The sequence below is a fragment of the Manacus vitellinus genome, unplaced genomic scaffold (genome assembly GCF_001715985.3).
Source record: "Manacus vitellinus isolate BGI_N305 unplaced genomic scaffold, ASM171598v3 scaffold_2_pilon, whole genome shotgun sequence".
Classification (NCBI taxonomy): Eukaryota; Metazoa; Chordata; class Aves; order Passeriformes; family Pipridae; genus Manacus; species Manacus vitellinus.
Genome location: NW_021940208.1, coordinates 33,554,627 through 33,579,680, shown reverse-complemented (window position 1 = coordinate 33,579,680; position 25,054 = coordinate 33,554,627). Strand labels below are relative to the sequence as shown.

General features: G+C 37.4%; 1 protein-coding gene across 1 annotated transcript in view; it reads left to right on the top strand.

Moving 5' to 3' along the window:
• Positions 1-22,729: 22,729 nt before the first annotated feature.
• The window catches only part of FREM2 (FRAS1 related extracellular matrix 2), a 124,297-nt gene continuing 121,972 nt past the window's right edge, over positions 22,730-25,054 (top strand). The window contains exon 1 of the mRNA XM_029960991.1: positions 22,730-22,762. Coding sequence (XP_029816851.1) covers positions 22,730-22,762 — 33 coding nt within the window. The remainder of the gene's footprint in view (positions 22,763-25,054) is intronic.

Genomic DNA, 25,054 nt, shown 5'->3' with positions numbered 1-25,054 from the left:
GGAGGCCTGGACGCTTTGTGCTTATGGCATTTATAAGAAGGCTTAAAAAGAAAAGAATAAGTAAGTTTAGTTGCCATGGAGGCTTTTGGTGCAAATTTACTTTTCGATCCTTCCTTTTCCCCTTTCTCTTTTTCATAATTCTCTATTAGAAAGAGTGCTCCATTCCATTTTAATGCCTATGAAATAAAGGAAACCTTTATTTCACACTGAAAAGTCAGAACTTTAGGGAAGTACAAGGGCTTATAAACATACCCTACCTTTGCTCTGACTCTGCTAAGGCAGGTCCAATTTTGTTAGGCAATGGAAACACTCCATGAAATTATCTGAGACAGAGACTGGATCCCCATACCCTTAAGTGTCCAGAATGCAGTATACTGTAAACCCAGGAAGCATCTTTCAGGGATAATGCATGTCCTATAAGGAGGAGGGAGCAGCAAGACTCCCTCTTAGATCTTCTAAAGTGAATTTGTTACTGAAGGGAGGCAATTTCTGCTCTAAATATGACCGATCCACTTCAGATGGCTCCTGATCCCAGGCAGAACTGGTGACAATAACAAAAGGCTGTTTATGTTTAAAATTAAACCCAAAACATTATTCCTTATAATCTAGGGACAGAGACAGTCTCATCTCAGAAAAGGTTAGAGGAGAGCGTAATGTTAGGTGTTTGTATTTACCCAGGGGAGAACTATCCCTGTCCTTTGAAATGAATTCGGAGAGTTTATGTTGCAGCCACCAGTAAAGATGAATCTAGCAGCGTTTCCAGAGAGAAATGTAAAAGCAGATTTTTTCATTTTCAATCAGCAGGGAAACATACAGAAAGTTTTGTCTATTGAACAGCAATGGTCTGCAAAGAAAACTGTTTTGTCTTTTTTGAGCACTGGATATTTGGTTGTCATTTTGTTCTTTCTTTATTACTTCAATGAATAAATTCAAAGGGTGACATAGTTCAGACTGACTCCACCACACAGGACATGTGTATTACTCCTTTAATTAAGCTGTTGCAAAGAAGTGAAATTGCAGTGTCAGTAGTGCAGTATTTGCTAAAAGGTAATTTTTAGGGATTAATGTAGCAATGGCACTGAAGACCTTTCCTCTTTTCACTTTTGCTTCTGGTCTTTTCTGTCTAACAGAGTTTTCTGATTAAGTTTTTGAAGCATGCAATATAAAACCAGTACATTACTCCTTTAGAACAAGAAACCTGCTAAAATAAAGCACTGGATATATTTATTTGTAAGCTGAAGAGAAAGACAACATAGAAAATCCACTAAACACACAAAACCCCAGACACAGGTTTTTTTTAGAGGAAAAGCCATTTGAAAGGCTTTCATTTTCTTTGCTTTTGGAGTAACTATTATGGATGTGAAGATAAGAGATCATTAGACCTACATCAGTATGTGGCATAAGGGCTGCTCTTCTGTAGCACATCAAGTATGCAATAGCCCAACTGAAATTCCCATAGAGGTTAAACAATAGCCTCCTGTTTGTAGCTGCCTCCGGTTCATTTAGTAGAAAATGTATAACCCAAGTTTTATCAGATTCAGCTATAAAGTCGAGGTGCTCAATATTTCCTGTGCTAAGTGGAGTTCTTTGATCCATTGTCCCGCTAATTACCAACGGGGTTGACCTCTTCCTGGATTTAACTGCTCTTGCCCATTTTTTTCTGGCTGCCTGTATTTGCTTAATTAGACACAGCCATGAATGCTCCCACAGTTCAAGCCATCTTGAAGCACTTTGACATGTCTGTGTAGATCCTGCACCCTCCGAGTTATGAGTCAGACTTGCTCAAGCACTAGATGCAAAGGTTAAGGAAGTCAAGGGGAGACTCTAAGTCAAATGGCCAGACCTTGATATGGGAAATAAAAACCAGCATGAGTCTATAATGTAACCGGAGCCAGGCTAATTTGTGCAAGTAGAGAATTTGGCCCAAAAGCTTACTTTCTAATCTTTAATTCAGAGTAATATTGTTTATACAATGAGCATAAGAAAGACCAGATTTGTTCCTGTGCAAGCACTCTATGCACAACTTGCTAAGGAAGAAAATGTTTTGCTGTCTTTAAAAATGTTTCATTGTCTTTGAGTGATACATGTGTGAAACTTTGTAAGAGAGCTTATTTTTCAGAATATTTATTTCTGCTTTTAAATTATTTTTAGACTTGTAGACAGCTGATCTGGAACACACACTGAAAGGTGTTGCAGTCCTGGCCCCAGCCCCAGGGAACATGCTGTGTCATTTCTGACATATCTTTATCTACCCTGATTTTAAAACCGTGATAGAAATTCCTTTTTCCTTTACTAATCTATTTCTGTGCTTCCCTGTGCTAACGGTTGGATTTTTTTTTCCCCTTTCTGTGTCTTCACAGCTGCAATATAAGCCCATTATCTGTTATCTTCCCATTGGTAAGGGAAAATTATTTATTCCTTTTTGTGTGTGTGTGTGTGCATGATAACGTGTTATATGTTTGAAAATAGTTATAATGTCTTCCTATATTCTTCTCTTCCTAGACTAAACAAGCTTCTCTAAGTCATCTTTGTTTCTAGCTATCCTGGGAGTGTGCAGGACAAATTTGTAGCATCTTAGAGGAGTAGAGCTGGGGTTGGACCTTAACTTAATCTGAAGGCCCCATCATCTGTGGGAAGCAGAAGGAGCTGCTCTTCTTTCTAAGTGTTGAATGTCTGCTAAAACCTATAGCCAGCCTGAACAGGCCACTGCATGGCCAGCTCAATTTTTTGGTAGTTCATGGAGGAGTCACATTGCTTTCCTTTCCTAATTTCGTTAGGGACCTGGGCATCCTGAGTGGTGCAGGAAAGCAGAATCCCTTGTAGAAATTATATCAGTTTGCACGCTCTGTGACAAGATGCATTAATGGGGAAAACCACACAGGCAGTGACCATTTTAATGTTACCCCAGGCTGATGGACCAGACAGAGATGGAATCAGGGTTTTCTTCTATGGGGGATGAACTCATGCAGGCCACTCCTATGACCAGGAACTTGATAGATTGTATCGTTTCACTTTAAAGATGGATCATGAGAAATTCTTCTCAAATTACATTCTGGAAACAAAGATCTGACATAGACCTGTTTTGGCTAAGTCTAAATTTTACAGGTAACGAGAAGGGAAGTAGAAGGCAGGGAATGGAAGAGGAGGGTAGAAAAATAAGAAGGCCTCTTACAAAATTTTATTTTCTGTGTGGTTTTGATCTAGATATGTTTAAATGTACTTGCATATTTTCCTTTGAAAGTGAGGTGTAGAATACATATTATAGAACATGTAGTCTTCCTTTCATTAAAGATGTAATTTTTTCACTATCAGGTTTTTTGGTACTTGCAAAATTAGGTGTGAGTATTCAGCTCATCTATAGTTTTGCGTGTGAATTCATGCTAGAGAAGAACCTTTCTCAAAGCTTAGGCTATATCAAAGGCATTGCCTGAAATAGCCACATTGATAAAGGTTAAAAATGAAGTGTTTTACAGCTTCAAACTACTCCACTGGTCCATTCTGTCTCAGCAGTATCTCACACAAGAAACACAGAAAGTTAATAGTTGGTTTCAGTCAGGATTTGGTGGTTTTTTTCTCTGACTATGGTGCAGAGGTTATTTCAAACGTGTAATTCAGTTTATTAATATTTTATGGAATCCATGTGGTTTCTCATATTGTGTGTAGCTATTTATTTAGAAAACTACACCTTCTTTTGTGAGCTTTCCGCAAAAGAATTCTTGGAAAACAAAAAGCCCATGTATGATTTCATGGTGTGACAATCAAACACCCCAAAAGACTTGCTAAGATGTTGGATTCTGAGGATTACTCACTTCTACAAGCAATTCCTACACACACATATCTCTTTTCATCCATAGATCTCAGTGCTTATAAATACAAGATATTCCTTATACTTCTTCCTGTTCATTTTTTTCTTAACTTTCACTTCAGAAATGGAGTGTTACCAACAGACAGTACTAGGTAAATCTCAAAGCAACACAGTACAAATATAAGCATGGCCTCTGTGTTCTCCTGTCTCCAGAAATATTCCTGTCCTAGGGAATTTTGAATCTCAGGCATCGACAACCTTCACAAGATTTTAGAGAGTGTAGCATATGCTTATCTTCAAACTCCTAATTAAAATGTGCTATGGCTCATGGAACAGCTACAGACATCGTACTGCAGCTCTGTGGGTCACAAGCACCCCATGAAAACACTGAGCCAGACAGCATTTTCCTCTGGTAGTCATGAGTAGATGAAAGCTAGTTGCCTTTACATACCTTTTATTTTTTTAAAAAACTATTTGGCACTTTCAAAACACAGTTCACCAGTGTGTTGTTATTGTTACAGTCAGCTTACAGGAGAGGTGAAATTCTTACTTTTTCATGCTTAAGGGAACTAATATGGAGAGTTCAAAGAGATAGTAAATGGATCTAGGCTACTCAGAGAAATAATGGCACTGCCAAACTGGAGTTGGGGCTTCTAGTACTGCAACTCATGCTTGCCTAGTATGCAGAAGAGACTGCTTTCTCTGCTGCCAAAAAATTGCCTTCCCTGTGGGAAACAACTGCCAATTCCTACGTTGTTTACTGTTACTGTGGACAATCTATATATAAAAACATACTGCAATTAAATTCTGCTCCTCCTAGGAGCATTATGAAGGCATTACAGCACACCAAACTCTAGATCAACAGCTTCTAGTGAGACAAAAAGATATTATCTGACTGTAAGATTTATTTTCCACATCATCTGTCCAGCACATTTCTTTAAATGAGGGTCTACCTGCTGAATTTTTCTTTGGTAGAGCACCTGTATAGTTTGCACATTAAGCGCTCACATTGTCAACATCAGAATGATAGGCGGAACATGCAGCATACTCCTTCTTTTCTTCCTCCCTTTCTCCCTTCCTTCCTTTTGTTTGTTTTGCAGATAGCCATACTCTTCCTGATCAGGGAAAATCAAAATTCTTGAAGTGTGCATCCTCCCAGATTAAACTTTTCATAAGCTTTGTCCTAAGGATCTTAACACTTCTATCAGTAGACCAAAAATAATGTTAGGGATTAGCATACATCTGAATGGTTATGTTTCCCAGTTGATAGCAATTTCTTTTGGAAATAGTAAGTCATAGTTTAACTGCTACTGAATTTCATAGAGAACGATAACAATAATGACAGACCTTAGGGACACGTCTCCTCAGGACTGACATTCCTGGCATCATTGTCGTACTCCTTCTATTTATCTTTTCATTTACTCTAAATTGTAATTCTCAGAATAGCATATGACAGAAAACATCAGCTTCTCTGTTTAGCTGAGAGCATTTGGGCAGCTGGCTCACTATTTCTTTTCCAGACAGCATCTTTACTCTTCTGCAGAGTTCAGTGAGGGCGTAATGTGAAAACGTATCCACAGTATGAGCTGGCATTCAGATGGAGAATTTAAATATAGGCCTAACTATTCTTGACCTAAGCAAGCAAATGCCTAGAAACCAGCTATATTCAGATGCTTCTAGGTGCTGTACTTACAGAGAATCTCATTGTTTTACTAGAGGTATATAAGCAAAACTGTGATTAAGTGTGCTTACAGGTCTCCACTGGAGAAGGGGTGGGGTAGACAGCTGTCATACTGTTTTGACAGCAGAGATCACAGAATCTCTCTGAGATTCAGAATGCAACTCCTATTTTTTTTTCCCCAGAAGATATAATAGTAGTTTGTAATACTGGAAGAATTATTAGAAACGTAAAGATAAACAAAAAATAAATAATACAATAATAATAATAATGTTTTTAAAAAAGGGATTCCCTTTTCCTGCTTGCTGGGGAATCCAGGTGATGAAAAAGAAGAACTGAAGCAGCTGAGCTTTGAAAAAAATTAATCTTGTTAGCAATGGTAGAACAAAATGAGCTTTTCTGTTTATTAAAAGGTTGCAGTCAGTATCTGAGATATCTTTAGTAAAAGATTCAGTTATTAAAATGTGGGAACAGAGGTAGAACTTCATGTAAAAAAGTAGGATCACCTTTCCTGAGATAAAGATAACTGAGGACAAAGTTACACCACATCCGTACAGACCATGGTCCTAACATATGAACAGATGTCTTTATTCCCATCCTGTGCATGCAAGCCAGAGAAAAAAATCCAACTAATTTTTTGTTTTGTTTTGTTTGTTTTTTGCTTATTTTGTTGGGGGCTTTCAGCATCTATCTATCATGATTGTGAGGGACTTCAAGTTGAAAGGAAATGTTTGAAGGTCCTTATGCTGCTAATATTAAACCAGCCTTGGAATTTTCGAACTATAGAGGCAACAGTCTCATAACTCCAAAGTCCTAGACCTGAGAAGGGCAAATACCGTGAGAGCTCTTCACAACTGATAAGAGGTCACTGAGCTAACAGTCAGACAGTGAAAGTGAGCATTCCTTGGTTATTTTCAGCTTTGAAAACAAGAAAGCCACAATGATAAATATGACTCACAAAGCTAAGAAGGTTCATGAACTGAATGAATGAGGTGCAGGAGTGGGAAAAAATACTACTTGGAAAGAATTGGTTTTTTATTTGATATCGTTAAAACAAGATTTGGAAAAACAAAAGAAACACAATCTTAATCTTAAAAAAACCCAAAACTGTCATCCTCAGGGAGAAAATGGAAGACAGTTAAGAAAACAAAATGTAAGTATAAAATGAAGGGGAAAGAAAGTTGATAGGCATGAACATAAATTAGAATCTAGCCATTGTGGGACTGTGCCAATAGAAGCATAAACAGATGAGCACAGAGAGTTAGTGTACTCATGAACAATAAGAAGGCTTTGAATTATTTCTATCTAGACTAAAAGGAACTCTTCTAGTAGGGAGAGGGGATTTCACTGATATCCCTACTGAACAAGAACAAGGACTTACTGACTATTCAGGATGAGCTTCTTCCTTTTTCCTTAAGATGTCTTCTACATCCAAATCTTCTCTCTTCTTCCAAACCAGTGTGAAAGAGGGGTGGTAATGTAGCATCAGGTAGACTGTCCTATTCCTGAGAAGCCCATCAGTAGAACAGGTTTTGGTTTTAGAACTTACATTTTTTTGCATCTTTCTTTGATCGTAGAAACGGTATTCTATAAGGTTTTCTCAGAGGGTAATCCTAATTTACACTTGAATGTCTTCTGAAAGATTGTGCTGGAGTATGTTTGATTTCTGGCATCATTTTGTGGTCCTGAGAACAGACAGTGTGTGTGTGGTACATGCAGCCAGGCAGCTGAAAAAATTGTTAATGATGTTAGGAACTTCTGAAGAGATCTAAAGCATGCAAGGGCTGCATTAACATTGGTCATTAATATTTGCTCCTCCAGGCTAAAGAAAGTAATTATAAACATCAAAATAAGAGCTCCTAGTTTCAGAACATTGGATTTTACATTTGCCTGTCTCTAAATCTTGGGAATATAATCTTCTATTCCCACTTAAGGGTCTTCTGTTCTTATGCACCCATTCACTGGAAGAGGTTCCTTCCCACCACTCTGTTAATTTTCTCTCACTTGCACTTCTGTTGCATGATATTCCTCATCAGTTGTAGTGTACATACTGTTTTTGACGCCAGAATCATGTTAAAATTAAACAGCAATGGATATTGTTTATACAGCTGAATCCCTGTAAATAGAAAAAAGATGCTCTGAAAGGTTTACAGCCCAATTCAGATAGATTTGTATACATAGGATCATAGATTTGAGAGTATGGTTGCAAACAAAAAGCAACTGAACAAAGGAAAAAGTCTTAAGCAGAGATTTGAGAGATGATACACCATGAATGAAAGATGTAAACACTACAGTGCAGAACAGAATGACTTTAAAATATCTACAGGAGGTCACAGGCTGTGACTTTAATATGCCACTACATGCAAACAGGTGATAGAACAGGATTTGTGAGTGGGACTCATGCTACATAATGTTCATCATCTTGCAGTTGCATGTGCAATCTAGGCAGGCTGTCTGAATTCACCTTATTCTAGAATAAATGTTAAAGGAGAAAGCATGAATTATCCTCCCTGAGTGTATCCCTCCACTGAGGGAGGAAAGGTGTTTAAAAGTGTCCATGTGCTAATTTCTAAACAGCTAAAAATGAGGCAGATGCAGCCTGCCATCTGTCTATAGATGCACCTAAACATAATGGGAAGCTTCCATCTTTCTTTTTCATCAAAAATAGATACATTTGCATATCCATAAAGCCCTCATTCAGCAGTGCCTTCTGGGAAAGAGAGAGCCCTGGGACCCCACTGCTTATGTAGGACCATGACTTAAAGACAGCATGCATTAGACAAATCTAACAATCTATATATTGGTGTCTATATCTGATACATTTAAGTTCCTAGTGCAGTCAGTGGAGATCTAACCATTGAAATAAGTTTATTTAATCAAATGTAGGCTTCTGCTTTAAGATGAAATGAATCTCAGCCTCAACTTCATGAACTAGCTTAATTTCTGACCATCAAAGGAACTTGAATAACCAGTTTGGATGTGGCTATTTGTGCTGCAAAAATCCACATTTGAACAGGACAAATCAAACTCTTCATGTGTTAATGCATTCAATTTTGCTACTTATAAGAACATTCCTAATGAAGAGAAGCATTTGCTGTACCATAAAATCACTTCCTTCCTAAATACTGATTACCTTTTTCCAGATTTCCAGGGAATTTAATTATTTGTTGGTGAGAGCAGGGAAAAAACTTCTGAGAACAGATGGTTTCATTTTGGTATTAAAATAAGGAAGTCCAAAAAAGTAGTCAGTAAAAATAGTTTATAGTTATATTGAATTATAAAGATACAACCCCTCAAAGTTTTAATTCCCACTTCTGAGAAGCTCAGCATTTCCCATTATCTTTTCAGAGATTATTGTACTTTCCCAGAAGACATCTAACTTAAATGCTTGTAGCCTAGACTGAAAGCATCAGGCTGCCCATGGAGCAGTTATACCAAACTGCTAAATCAAATTTGCTTCAATGACTTGGAAACTTTAGATAGGAGTAACATCCTTCTGCCCAGGAAATAGGGCCTCACAATTTATTTTTTTGTTAAATATTTAGTCACCAATAAATAATACACAGTGCCACACTAAAACGTTCCATTTCAGATCAGAGACCAGAAAGTTTATTTGAACCTGCAGTCCTGCTTGACAAGATTTGTAGCATACATTTATAAAACCAGTTTGTATATTCACAAAAAGGTTCTCCCTCAGACATAGCTATGGATCCCATCCATCTTATGATGCGCTTTAACTCTGCTCTTTTCAGAAATGTATAACCTGATGCCAAAACATGCTTAACATAATTTACTAGAAAAACAGACATAAAGAAATTGAAAGAGAAGAGGTTTTGTTTGCCATCACTTTCAGAAATTGACCTTGGAGAGTTTAACCAGTATATTTTAAGTATTGAAGCACATCTATCAAAGAGCATAGCAGTAGGCTTTGGAGTTGCTGGATTCTTCTAAGGATAATTCTGAGGTAAATGGAAGGAAAGAAGAAAAAGAGCTGAAACTGAGAGATCATTTAAGCTGTAAACATTCTATTTATTTCCCCTCATTTTCTTGGATGAATCTGAGATTGACAAGGATGTTCTCTGGGAGTAAAGGCAGCTTTCCATAGGGATCACACAGGGGCTGTACACAGCTGTTTCCCAGTGGTTAGGGGAAACTATCTGCCTTTGAGTACGTGGGCAGGTGGCAATACCAGCAGAGGTTTCTTCTCTTCTCCTGCAGAGGTAACCTTCATCTTAGCATTTACATATTTGTGAATGTTTGACTTTGCAGATTTATTCATCTATTAACCTAGGAGGAGAAGGAGTAAAGGGAGGAGAGAGAGAATGTTAATGGAGTATCTTGGGTTTTTTTGAAAAAGAAACTGACCTCTTCAGAAAATCCATTATGTAGCATTATGGTGATCCATAATGGTTCATCATCAGAGTTTCACTCTTTAGTTAATAGTAACACATTTGTCAACTTCTGCATAAATCAAGAAGAAGAGACACATTTTGCCAGCAGTGTTTAAAGCACACAGTAGAGGAGGCTCAGGAATCCTGAATCACTTCCAGGCTCCATTTGCTAGAGAGCCTTCTGAACACATCCAAATTTTGCTCCATTTCCTCCTTTGTTCAGACAGGAGGGAAACCTCTGCTCTTTACACATTACTATTTTATTCATCATCTTCAGGCAATACTCGCTCGCCTCTCAGTCCTCACTTCTTTTTACTTTAGTCACTTTGCTCTTCTTTTCAGCTAAGAACAAGACAGAGACAGACTTTGTGTCTCTGGTGCCACAGGGGCCCTTAGCAACCAGAGGAGGATTTGTAGAGCAAGTCTGGCTCAGCTGATGGCCTTCCAGACAAATTCCTCCACTTCTTGCCATCCTATCTTGTATTGGACGGTGCAAGTTCAATGCTTCTTGGGCAAACTTCTGAAAAGTTATCTGTCAGCTTCTTTCAGGGGCTTGAAGGCACCAAAAGGTTTGACTTGTTCTGTCTTGCCTCATGTGGGACCTCCATCCCCTGAACTCACTGTTGAGCTCCACAGCAGTCTTGTAGGTGTGCCTGTCTCATCTCTTCTCTCAGGGATGGACCTTGCACCTATGTTACAAGTAGCCTGTCTCCTGGATGGACCCATCATATGTATGTCTCATATTAAATGAAATGCATGTCAATTGGGTTGCTCCAGGGTTAATACTTCTGAATTTTATAACATAATTAACATTCAAAGAAGTTACAAACATTTAACAAACATTAAAAGACTTGGAAAATAAAAAAGAGGAATATATTTGTCTAAAGTAACAAGTTCTCAAGCGCTGAAGCTGTATTTCCTGAGAATAATAAATGAAGCATTTTAGAGACTATGAAAGAGCAAAAAAGGCCTTTTTAATGCCTACAGGATCACAATCAGGTTTTCTGAGGGTCATCCCCTCTCCAAATGGAAAAACTGTGAAAGCCTGTCTTGGTTCACTGCTGTCACTGTCACTGGATATTTGTGTGCATGCACATGAAAACATCAATATACTTAGGGCTGGCTGCAAGCCAACAGGGGTGTGCATATGAGAAAGAACAGAGCTTCACTTTACTGTAAAAGCGCTGCTAAGGTTATCAGTCCTTCCACTTGTTCTTGTACCTATAAATAGACCATAAATTTTAATTACTGTACATTCTCAGCAATTAAGGAATTTCTGAGAAGAAAAGTCAGGAGTAACTGTGGGCAGGAACACCTAAGCCATTTTGCTGAATTGGTGTAAAGCACTAAACCATGTTACTAATGCTCGCTCTGTCAAATTACCTGTCAAAGTTAAGCTCTGTTATCTTTGCTTGGCCTGCACATGTAAAAGCAAGTGCAAACTTTCAGCCTTAGTGACCAACTATAATATCTGTAGTCATCCTTGCATTTAAAAAAAAAAAAGAACCTCACTCAAAACAGGTACAATGTAACTATACGTTGTAACTGATATTTTTGAGCCCTCTGCTAGCAAAATAGTAATTTTTAACGTAAAAAAGTGTGGTAGAAACCATCTGAGTATACAAATGGTCTGTAATGATTCAAATTGTTAACTAATACTGTTTAGTCTTCTATAAGTTTCCTTGCCCATTCTTAGCCACTGTTGGGTTCCCCCCCCCTTCACTCCCAGTTTAAAGAAGTTTGAATATTTCATAGGCAAGAGCAAGGGAACTATCAGGGGAATCCATAGAGTGTTGGTTTGGGTTTTTTTAATAAACTGAGGCAGGAGAGATCAGGTAAGAGTAGCTGATGTTGCTGACTACTGAATCTGACAGTAGTGAAGTGTAGTTTAGTCCTTGGCCTAAGCTTTGCTAATGAATGATCACCATCCGAGTATTCTGGCCTGTGTGTGTTTAGAATCACACCTGCTAATAGGTGATTTATACTTGACACAGGAAAGGAGGACCTGAAACATATGAACGGGGGGGATTCGGGTGCCTAAGCAAGCCCAGTATCATTTTTTAGATGCTTTTGTGGTTTTTCTCTTGCCTCTGTGCTCTGTGGGGCTGTAGCTGCTCTTCCATTGGTACTGTGTCATATTTACTAGCCCAGTTTGATGTCTCCGGTACCATGTGGCACTTAAGGGAGTGCTAGACACCTATGCTTTGGCACTTGAATCATACCCTTTCAAGGTCTCTAACCAAAAAGTCTAGTGAAGAGGGGACATGGCATCAAGATGTGAAGTGCTAAGTAGCTTATTTTCCAGTATTTTTTCTTTCTTTTTTTTTTTTTTTAAGCAATCTAGATTGTCTCTGTCTGACTGCTTGTTAGGGCAGAATTTATTGCTCTAAATAAAAGTGGGAAATGTTCCTGTGTGTGCCTTTGGGTGAAAGGGAAAAGAGGAAAGAAGTTTAATCAGTTCTCTCCTGATCCCTACTGATCATGCTGGCTCTAGCTTATGAGAACCTTCTAGGAACATATATGGCCATTTGGCCACATATTGGGCACATTTTGGATGCTTTACTGGAAAGTCAGGCAGTACAGCCCTGGAAGGACTCCAGGACAAGTGTATGACCCCTCCAATCAAAAAGCAGGAAGTCATTGTTTAGTTGGCATGTAATGCAAGAGTTTAACAAGAATTGATAAGATATGCATCTAAAAGCCTTAAACAGCACTTCTGGAATACACCTGGAACCACGTATTTGCACTGAAGCTTAGCAAGATTAGGAAACCTTTGTTTACTCTTCTATCTCTAGGGTTGTTTTTTCAGTGGGAAACACTAATACAGATAAATACATTTAGAATTTGAAGGAAAAAGTAAGAAAACTGCTTGCTAATGAATCTAACTCCACGTGTACAGTGGATCCTGTATATCTACTGCTTATAAAAGTAATGTTTTAAATGGCTTAATTTCTTATGTGCTCTATTTCTTTTTCATCTTCAGATACTGTATTTTACCACTCTTTGTTTGTTTTTTCTGTGCAAAAGCCCTTAATACAAGAGACCTGCTTAGAACCACCCAAGGAGTACACTTCTGAAGAGGAAGCCACATTGCTTATTGCCTGGTAAGTCCTGTTTAAATAGCAGTGAGAGTGGGTATGAAATGCAGCAACTGGGAAAATGTAACAATTACTAGAAACAGCAATTAATTAAATACAGCAAAACAGTTCAGCTGGTGGTAACACAAATGTATTCCATTTACTCCAAAGTCCAGTTAAGGCCCCTTGCACCAATGGCAAAATATTTAAAACAGCTGTAAACTGAGATACCTTTGAGCAGAGTGTTGTCATTGCTGCAATATGCATTAATAAAACTGCATTCTCTTTAAACAAGTCATAACAGAGCTACTAACACAGAGAGTTAGAGGGCAACATTGATCCTTCATGCACACATACAGAGCTAGACCATTATAGAAGAAGCCACTCCTAATGTTCCATTAACTATCTTATTTTCAGATGGATTGGCTATTTTAAAAATGACTGATGGAAAAGAAATTCTTTTTGCCTTGGTTTTTTTATGGAAAAAAATAGCCTTGAAGAGTGTATGTTTTAGCCTTCTGAATTGCTGCGGTCTCTCCTGTGCCATGTCAGGTGGATCTGTTTCCATCACTGAGAGTTTAACTGAGATCTCAGCCTTTAGATTGTATCATTAAAGATCTTCTGGGATTTAGCTTGTCCTTCCTTGAGTGCACCATGTGTGCATGGTTGCTCCAAGGCAGAGTAAGAAGTTTTCATCTGCACTGTCTCTATTTATGATTGACTAGCAGAGATTGCATGGCCTCCCCAGGCAATCTCCTTTGTTGTATTAGACAAGTAGGTATTTGGTCTAGGTTGAGTTAATCCCACCTTAGGGCAGGAAGGTGGACTACTTGACCACCTGACATCCTTTTTAGTTCTATTTTTTTCCTACAATTTTCTGACTCTTTCCTGATAAGTAGGCTGCTGGGCTCTTCACAAGGTTAGGCACTGGGAAAATATGGGGACCAAAGACTGAACCTATAAATATATTTACAAGCTTAAACTTCATTTATTACTATAGAAATGGAGATACTAAACTCTTCTGTAGACCAAAAACCAAGCCCAAAACTATCACCACATCCTGAATAAGATAAAAGAGAGATAAAAAGACAAAAAAAAATAAAAAGACCCCTTAGTAGTAGGCTCTCTTAACTCCCCTAAGACTTGTGCAATATTCTCTTCGTAAACAGGTCCACCCTCTCCCAGTTTTATTTATTGCTTAATATTCCATCAAATCCATCAGTAGTCTCCATGTTATAATGGATATACCTTTTATGGAACAAAAAAATTCAGTTACTACTGAAATATTTACACTGCCCAAGTTATACAAACTGCCTGCTGCAGATGCCGGCCTTAGCCATTGCTACCATATCTCTTGTTTGACTGGTCCTGACAGTGACTAAGTGATATATTACTCCCATAACCTGAAGTATCATAAATGCTTGCATCATACATATGTATCGTTCCTACTCATAACTACTAATTCATCCCTAGTGTTTAGTGTTTTTTTTCCTTCTGCAGGTTTAGAATATAATCCTTTCAATAACTTAAGTAGAGGTCATCACACCCTACATATTGGTATATTGTTTCACAGGAAATGTTGCATTTAGGACCTTTTCCTTCAGGTTTTTAATCTATGCTTATTATTAGTAATTAATCCTTTTTCTCTGATAAATCAATGATACTATATTCCTCAATGATACTATACTCCTCAGTGATACTATATTCTGTGTTTTAGCCCATGCTCCCAAAAGTCTGGCAAGGGGTACATAATTTCTTCTTTTACTACTTTCCCATAAAGCATTGAAAATATCCTATAACTCTAGCTGTCACTATTAGAATTCCCGTTATTTTGTCCTTGTCCTATTGGTAAAATGATGCCATGACTTGCAAAAGGAGGCAGAAAACTCAAATATCTGAGGTAAGGCTGGACCAAAAATTGTGGAGAGGTAGATAGTCTTTCCTGAATAGTACTTGCAGGCTTCAGCCTCTGAATATTACAGCTTCAGTTGCAGGTGTACATTATAATCTTCTCAACAGAGTTATGTCTGGCAGCAAGCTACCTTTCTACAGAATACTATCAAAGGAGTTACGACCCACTGGGTTTCCTTTGCTGTTGATTCAGAAATAGGGAAAGTTTCCTGAAGAACTGATGTCAGATTGAACACCATTATATCAATGAATTAAGCACACTTTGAACTGCTGCCAGACTTTGAAACTGGGTGGTCCTAAGGTCATCTCACATCCACAGTCACCTGGCATGGGGAAAGACCTATGTCACAGGTTCTAAGCTTCAATTCTTTGTAAATAAAGCCCTTACCGAAGAAGCTATAATATTTTAAAAAAATCAAACGCTTTTAATACGAAGATCTGACCCTTTAGAGACATTCGTGTAAATGTTGTACATAATATTTAAACTATAAAAATTCACTGTCAGAAACTATATTTCAAGTATTCAGAAAAGTTACAGTGCAATTTTACTGTAAATTTACAAATAACTTAAACACTTTAAGTGTCCATGGCTGTCTCACGTCGACAACTTTGAGCATTTTATCTGGTGAAATATTCATGTGAAATATAACAAGGCTTCCACTTGATTCAAAATATATATACACATAATATACATGTGTATATATCTTGGAAAAGTATTTATTACAAGATGTGTGTTGGTACAGTAGACTGTCCCATTCTATATTGAACATAGTTTATTGGTGGTTGTGCTGTTGTGGTGTGTAATGGGCAAAAAATCAGATATGGTGTAGCATCTAGTCATGACTTCTGTAAAAAAAAATAAATTAAGAACAACAATATGAAATGCAGTCTTTCACTGTATTTCATCAGCTACTCTCCCAAAATATTTTTGCTTCTCTTTAAAAATATGCACTTTGACTACTGTAATTTCAGGGCATTTCAGAATTTCTAATACATTGTCCTCTTCAAAGATTAAGTGCTATTATTGCCACTTTGCAGCAGACAGAAAACATTAATAACCACAGACATGTAAGCATTAAGCCTTTGATGTAAGTGTTTTCAGTTTCCCTGTTGTATATAGTTCAGCACTGATAAAGGGTTATTCAGTCTCATGTCTTCAACGTTTCCATTCTCAGGACAGAGAGGATGGTCTTTTAGAAGTGTCTGTGTATTTTCATCCCTGTGCTGTATCTGACCTACTCACCCAGGCTTTTCTTGTAGTAAATGGAGACAGAGATGCTTTCAGAGCATTATTCATCTTAAAGTAGATACCCAAAATAAGCCAGATGAATTGCAAATTAAAGCACCTTTTCTTTCCACTAATAACAAAAGCAGCCTTGAGTGATGAGCACAGAAGTACCTTCACTGCAGGCAGGCATCCACAGTCAGGTGTAATGAGATGCTTCCATTCATTCAGACTCAGGGCTATCCTGTGGGAGTGTGCTCACTTGAAGGGGATTGATGGTTAAAAGCTACAAGGAGTATTTGTTTTTTACTTCCTGTGTCTTATCTAATTTCTAGGGCTGAGGTCAAGGAAGTGGAGGCTTCAGTCACTAGACTGGACAGTAACTTGTCCTTCCTTTCATCAGGCCCTTTGCTAATCTAGCTTTACTGGGAAGGACAAAAGCTGTTTGAAAACTGTTCTGTAGCCTGGCAGTTCAGGTAAGTGGGAGAAACCTTTTAAGTCCAGTTTGATTGTCAAAAGCCTAAAATCCACCTCCAGTGCTTCCCAAGAAAGTGCTTTAATCATTAGTTTATTTGTAACTGGTTTACCTCTTCCTTAAATAAACAGACCATAAAGACTCAAAGTTTTCATGGCATATTACTCACTATCTGTCTGGGACACTTTTATATAAAACCAGTAACAACAATGAAATCATGGTGGATGATCTATGACCAGTGACATTTTGTAGAGATCTATAGCGATTCAGTTATTTGTGCATATTTTAGGGGAGATTTTTCAGTAGATATCATATACATATGCTTTTGCTTCCATTGTTTTACAGTATTCTGGACTGGCTGGTTTCAGATTTGAGAAAGAAACATATTTGCTTCTCAGCTGAAAACTTCACGACTGAGATGTCCTGGTGTAGTCACAGAAAAAACAGATAAAGACGAAAATTCTCAGATAGTTACAGAATTGAAAAATACAAGTGAAAGTGATAGAAGGAATTTAACCGCCACAAGTCCAAAATATTTCATTCAACAAAATAATGTAAACATTCTACAGCATTTAAATGGGTTGTGAACTAAAAATGACCGCTCAGGGCAACATTGTGTTTTGTTCATTGCTGATCTCTCATCAGTCTACAGCAAGGGGCAGAAAAGCAAATCTAAACCTGGACGTACGATGGAGGATGACACATTACAGTGACTAAGTTTGTTATGTAAATGAATGGCCTGGAATACTGCATGCAGAAATGATGATTTGCTTTGTGAGGATTTTGGTTAATTCAAATGACTCCACAGATGAGAGACTCTGAGGAGGGAGAATTCTCCTGTGGACATATATGATGTGTTTAGCACTCATTTGGACCTTCAGTGTGGAATTTATTCCATAATGGGCTCTGAATAGATAGTCTGAAAAAAAGAAAAAAAAAAAGTGGTTTCTTAAGGCCTGTGAGCTTCTACTGAAGGCTGAGGGTTTAAACAGAAATGGGGAAATCTCCCATGTCTGGAAATGGTGCAAAGATACAAAGGTGCTCATTTGGGTGCAGAGTAATCACAGGCTGTATGTCTAGCAGACATCCCCCATAAAGGAGCCAGCACGGTTTACAGACATACAGTGAGTATAGGCAGCCTGATTGTGACACATCTCAAAAACATCTGTGAACTGCGGATCTAGCATGGATACCAACCTCATAGACCTCATCTTCCGGCTGAGAGTCTTTCAAATAAAGATGCCAATTTTATTTCCTTGAATATAGCTGGAAGCAGCCTAAATACTAAGCTTATCTGTCTGCAAATACTTATTTAGCTATCTAAGGCAATCGGCAATGCTGTGTAGCCCCCGAAGGAGATCTTGATTTAACTGCTTAGCTGCAGATTTACATGCTGTAGCAAGAGTAAATTTTATGGTAGGTCATATAGTGGCCTCTGACCCCATCCCTCACTATTTGGTGAGTGTATGTTTGTTAGTTGAGCTGTTAACGGCAAATAGGTTTTTTAGAAGAAAAGTAATTTTATAATGGGTAAGGTAGCTGCACATATTGCATGTTCAGTCATTAACCAGGTCCAGAAACTCTTACAGCAAAATACTATTTGTTCTATTTTGGGCCCGTTTGGCCAAATATATTCCCATTGCACGTGTCAGGGATTAATTTCGTTTTCTGAGTTTTGTTATACAGACACATCACAATGGTGGAAAATGTTTTGAAACTGATGGTCAACTATTTCTACTTTCTTGCAAACAAGCCACTCAGAAATCTCAACAGTCTCAGCACCAGCCTTTGAACATGCTGCAACACCTTTTGCCTTTGGATTCCGTTCCATATCAGAGCACTAAAGAGAGCTGCATCACATGGAAGCCTGAGGACGCTTAAGAAAAGATTTAGCTTCTTCAGGAATATGAGTACATGCGAAGTGGCAGAACTTCTGGAAGAGCATTTAAAAATAGAAGTCCTGGAGGCAGTAGGCTCAGAGCTTTTGAATCTCTCATAACCTGGAGTGGCATTTATCCCATTTAATTTTGTAAGTTTAGGAATCAAGCACCTAGTCTAAGCCAGGAATGTAAGCTTTCCCAGAGCAGAAATGGAAGGACATGAGCACTTCTCAAACATCTTTCACAGGATGAGATGCCTCTAACCCCACCTCCCTTCACTGTTTATCAGAGGAGTCTCTCCATGGCATGCTGTATGTCTGACAGCTGTCAAAATTTCTTAATTTCTAATATCAATACAGCAATAAATGATTCAAATCTCCTTCTATGGGGGCTGATAGACCCTACTCTAACATACTGTCAGTGGAGGAAGTAAGGTGCAAGGTCTAAGTCAGACACCAAAAATAATTGGCCTGAATGCAGTCTTTTTATGTCCAAAGGAGTGAGGAATGACAAAGAACACTGGTTTGATATGAGTTTATTGAAGGTATATTTGAAAGACTCTCTCTTTACTAAAATGCTATAAACTCATTTTATTACAAAATTTAAGTTAAAAAGGGGAATGGATCAAAGAACCATTTAGCTTAGGCAGTAGTATTCTACCTCTCACATTCCACACATACATATTGAGGTGGGAAATTTGAAACTCCTTTGCTCAAGTTTTTGGTTTTTTGGGGGGTTCTGTTTAAGGGCAGTCTGTTGCATGGCCTGTGTATGGTGTGAGTAGTACCTTGGCATTGGTGCAAGTATCCTTCTCCAAACACAAATCCTAGCTGTTCTCTGACTTCCAGTTGTCTCTCTCGCTTGAAAGATGAAGTTAAGCACTAAGTTCTTATCCAAACCTTTGAAGATCTACCCTCTAAAATGCAAGGTAACCTGAAATTTGGATTCTTACTTGCTAACTGCTGGTTTTATCTGTGATGAACACCTGCAATACTAGCAGGGTAAAATCAGTTTGATCCAGAGGTTTTATAGCTATTGCTCCAGAATAGTTCCTATTTCATAGTATGATAATTGATAATTGATCATTCACTTGAAAATGAATAAAATTCTGGAGAATTCGTTTGAAACAAGCTTACAGGAATGCTTGGAAATCAATCTGCAATGCTACAAAAATGCTTAATTTTAATAGTTATGCAGATGAACAGACACCTACATCCATATGACGTGCATACAAATAAAATCCTCATCTATCATATTTTAAGCTGACTGTGATTCTTACCTTGGCAAAACTCACTGAAGATAATCAGATGTTTGTTTGAGTGGAAGTCCCAGTATCAGACCCAACAGGTTAATACGTCTGTGTATTTACACCAGTTGTGTGTAAAATAGGAGCAAAGTTAACACTGGCTAACTTATGGAAATCTCTATGGAGAAAGGAAACATAGTAAGTGGTTGACATCACTACCTGAACATGAAAAGGGAGGAGGGATGCTGGTGCTTGTCCACTTCACAATCTTAAGGCTTAGTTCTCATTTACATTCTAGTCTGTGGCTGTGTAACATAAAGGCGAGTAGTTTACAGTCACAGGAAAATGTGTATTTGGCAGTGACACTGTTTGAATTATAACATGATGAAACTGCCTGTGTGGGGTGGTTTTGTTATGACAACTGAAGCTGCAAAGATTAGGTAAAATTTCTCTTATAAAGCGGGAAAGAAAAAATTACAGTGAGGGAAATCTTAAGTGATTAAACCTCAGTTTCTGCAGCCTTTGATATGTAATTTTAATAGTTATACAAGGTCAATGCAGAGATGGCAGGATCATTCTTCAAAAGAATTTTGTTTCATTTTAGGACACATACCATAGCACCCTGAATTATTAAAAGCATTCAGTTTGGGGATATATGACAGCTTGTTTAACTGAAGTTCTGGACCTAGTTTAACAGTCTTTGTTGTGGAACATCACTGTGTACTATATAAAATGTGCAGTATGTCATGTTTATAGTATAGGTGTGTATAAGAAATATTTAGTTGATAAAAAAGAGTTCTATTAATAGGCACAAATCAACATCTTGGCTCAGATAAAATAATTCTAAATATTATTACTAAATATAATCCTCTGTCAGGTGCATTATTAGTGCACTGTTTTCATCAATTAATTCACCCATAGACAAATATATGTCCTTCCATAAGGTCAGCAGACATTCAAAACATGACAAAGATAGTAACATATATCTAGACACTGCTGCAATTTTTTTGAGAAGAACAATATCATGCTCATGTTAGAAAAGCCTCTTGACCACTGAGATCACTCCTCCAGAGAAAAATGGATTGACTCTTTGAATGAACTACTTTAACACAATGTGAGTACTTGGTACAACACAGTGTCTCCTCACTACAGATCGTTAAGGTAAACATGAAATATACAGAAAACGATTAACCATCATAACCCATGATGGAGGGAGATCATCTTGTGAATAAAATTTCAGCATGCAAGGTTTCACTCTACAGGAACTGCCCAACTTCTCTCGCAAATTACTTCATAGACTTATCATAAGAAAATTAATTTTGGGCAAATATTCTTGTCTATTTCTTTGGCAGACCAACAGATAAGATAGGGTTATGTGGTCAAAGGCTTTTCTATTTTTTTCATAGTAATTTCTGTTAAACTCATTAAAAAGTATCACTTTTATGTACAAGGCTTCCTTTGCTTATTTAAGGGTGTAACTCTAAAATCTTAATAGTCAGGACACCGCCACTACCAGTCAAAGATACAGAGTCATAGTCAGTAGAGGAATGGACTATTCCGAAAAGTTTCACCTCAATCTCCTCTAACATTGGTGCTAGAATGAAATGAATTTGAACTCCTACCTTTTAAACCCAGAGACCTTAATACAGAAATCAAACATGTGAACTCATAAACCACCTTATGAAAACTAGAATTTTATTCTCTCTCACTTTCTATTCACTCAAAAACATTGCACCATCAGCAGAGTGACCTTAACTCTAGCACCAAGTGACCCCAGCTCTTTCAGCCATTAATGTTTTCCCCAGGTTACACTAATAAAATGCCTGTATTGCAATTGTCGAAATGCACAAGACACAACTGTACTGTTAGGCCATAATTTGTCCTTTCTGAACTGAATTCTAACACTTTCTGAAAGCATTAGAACAAGGAGAGGCAGGAAGGGAAATAAATCTCTGTTGCAATTTTTTTTTATAACAGCCATGTGTTACCAGAAAAAAAAAACCAAAACAAACAACAAAACAATGTTGCACATATCCTAACAAGAAGATATGTATTTATATGGCATTTGTGGGACAGGAGGAGTTAAATAACTTTGATCTCTCATTCACTAAGTAGTCTCCATTCTGTCTAATTTTTCAAATAAAGTGGTGTCAGGAATATTTCCCTACTCAGTTCATTAATAAACTATCATTATTAAACACTAATAGACATTTGACTGTACTAATTTTCAGTGATCAGTAATGAAAACATGGCAATATAAATACTATTTACAGAGTTTAAGGTTTAAAAGAATAAAATAAATAAATAGGCACTTCAGACAAATGTATAAACATGGAAGATTTGACTGTGCTAATCTCCACCAGCTATTAAGCATTTATCTATAAGTAATAAATGTCTTACCAATAATTCCTTGTTGATACATAATTCCAGATATAATTATAATTTGCATAAATATAGCGTAACACAATACATAACACAAAAACATGTACCTATTCTGGATTGCATGTTGAGAATAAACCATCTTGGTCAGTGGTGACAGTATTTGGCCAGCTCCTATCAACAAGATTTCCAACCACTCACCAGTTTTATTCAAGGGAAATCTGAGAGAGACCCTAGGTCTTCAGGTCTTTAAATATTTTTTGAAAACAGCTGTGTTGCTTATAGTGTCTTTTTTGTTGCCCTCATTAAACATCATAGAACATGCACGTGTGTCAGTGTACATTTAAAAATAATGTTATAAATTCCATAATCACAATGAATAAACTTCAGAGTCAAAACACAAGACATAAACCATAAGTAAGGAAGCTTGACGGAATAACTTAACCTAGTAAATTACCAAGTCTTTCCCCTTTGTTAATAGGAGATGAAGAAGTTGTATTTTGGCTTTGAAACAAAAAGAGTGAGAATGATCAAAAGGCAGAGGAGAAAAAAAATGTAAAGAAAAACACATTGCTTCTAAAGTGGGAAGGAGCTTGAAGAAAGTTGACTCGAAAAGTAGGTTTTCAAAGAGCCAAAGCTGAAATAAAAATAGCACTAGAGACATGAAGGGTGGGCAGGGCACCAGTGTCAGGCAGGTAAAGACAATTACTGGAGCAGCAGCAAAAGAAATATTTTAAGGTACTACAACAAAAGTCTAAGAACTTTAAAAACATGGAGAGTGATTTTGGATTGGGTTTTGGAGTGAACGTTGGCTAGGTCATGTGGTCACATTTACTGCAGGTACATGAAATGTACAAACTAGCCCTCTATTCATCCCAGCATCAATCAAAACCAATTTTGGGAACAGACTGTGTAAGAGTTTCAGTAATTAAGGAATGAAACCTTATCCTGACAGAAACCAGTTAAATTTCTTCCCACTGCAAGGCAATAGGAAATAAATCTGCGGATGCAAGATTTAGTGGGTTTGGACTTTTCATGAACATCTCTGCCTGCAAGGCAACAGATATTTGGACTGAAACAAACTTTTGTATCTTATGTTGTGCTGTGAAAATGAAGAAGAAATAAAGCAAGTCTTGCACTTTGTACTTGGACTGTGGCACAAGAGGTCACTGACTTGTTTGAAAAGACAGCAACCGCTAAAAGCAAAGAGGACTTCTGCTGTTTTTACACGGAAATTTACGACTTCATGACTGAGACAACAGAGGTCAAAGAACCAAACTCTGTGTCTGCTGAAAATAAGAAATTTCTGTATTAGGGATGGGTCAATGTCCTCCCTTTAATACTTTTTAATTTTTTTTTCAGAAAGCAGCTAAATAGCTCAAAAAATTAACTGCTGGAATGCCCTTCGCCATTCACTTTCAACACAGGTATTTCAAAAGCTATTCTTTCATCCACCATATTTCTCTAACTCTCTTTACTGATTGAAAAGAGATGTCTCACATATGGTCTCTTCATAAACATCACAACAAATATTGAAGAGATTTCTATGTTACAAACATAGTTCAAGACATACCATCATTAAAGAGAAAATATTTTGAAGGTAGGCGCTTACTTGCTATACTTCACAGTCTAGGAGTACTAAAAACTGGGAAAAAAGAGCACTTTTCATTTGATATTTTTGTTTTTTTTCTTCCGCTAGAACAACAATTAAAAAAGCTAGATGCTATTTGTAAGTGCTTTATTACCCTTTCTAACTAATTCTCTCTCCACACAATATATGCACATACACGTAGTTTGAGCGGCAAACTCTGCAAAAGGGAGTTTGGAAAATCTTTCTCCCTTGAAGTCAATAAATGTGAAGATTTCTACTGGATGTTGGTTCTGTAAAACTTCATTTTGCTGTAGTAAATTTGGAAATACAGCAATAAGTTAATAATTTAGATTAATAATTTAAACTCTTCATGACCATGCAGGCAGATAGCCCTGATGCTACTTCAAGCTGCATGTTCTGGGTCATTTGATTTTGGTTGTTTGGTGATTGTTGGTTTTTTTAAACTTACTTGTTTGTTTTAAAACAGAGCTCAGGACTTGACAGTAGACCATTATACCTGGGCACTTCCAGTCATTCCACCCTGTATACTGTAATCCCTGACAAAAAGAGATACCAACACTATATTTTTGAAACTATGGGATCCTTGGTCCTGGGACTCAACTTTTTGTACTGAAATATCTTCCTTTGAGGCTAAGAAATAAGACATCAATTTGCTGAAATCCAGGATGAATGCCTCATAAGGGTAGAGAAATGGTATTAATGTCACTCAAGTTGCTAGATATCTAAGTACTAAAATTACTACCTCGTGCAGCAGTGTCCAAATCCAGAATTCTGTACAGACTTATTTAACTAAATAGCTTTTGGCAGTATTACACAAGAATGTAAATAATTGAATACAAAGTATCTCACAAATTACAATAATCCAGTTTTGTAGAACTGGGTGTAGATGTCCACTGATGTCCCCCTATCCAAGCTAAATTATTTCTTGGAAAGAATACTTAAATGTAAGTGTGGTTGACCTTACCCACACTTGCAAAATTCAAATTCCAAATTCAAGTTTTCCATACAGACAACAATATCACATGCCATAATGTTGGTCCACCACCGAAGAATAACTTAAAAGACTATTTTAAAAGAAGGTATCACAAATTTACTCAAGTAATTTCTAAATAGTCTTGGGTTGTCTATGAATCTGTCTCTTTGTAGTATTTTTCACTTTTCTATTATTAGAAACCTTTTTTTAAAACAGGCATTTCATTAATATGAAAGAATTCTAGAAGCTGTGCAAAACGATGAATCAAAACTCAGAATCTGCTATCAGGAATTTTAAAAGGCAAAGAACTCCTGCAAGCCCGGGCTCTTATAAATGCGCTTTTAACTACAGGCACAAGGTGGCAGATATACCGCGAAGCTTTAATTCACCCGCCGCTGTGAC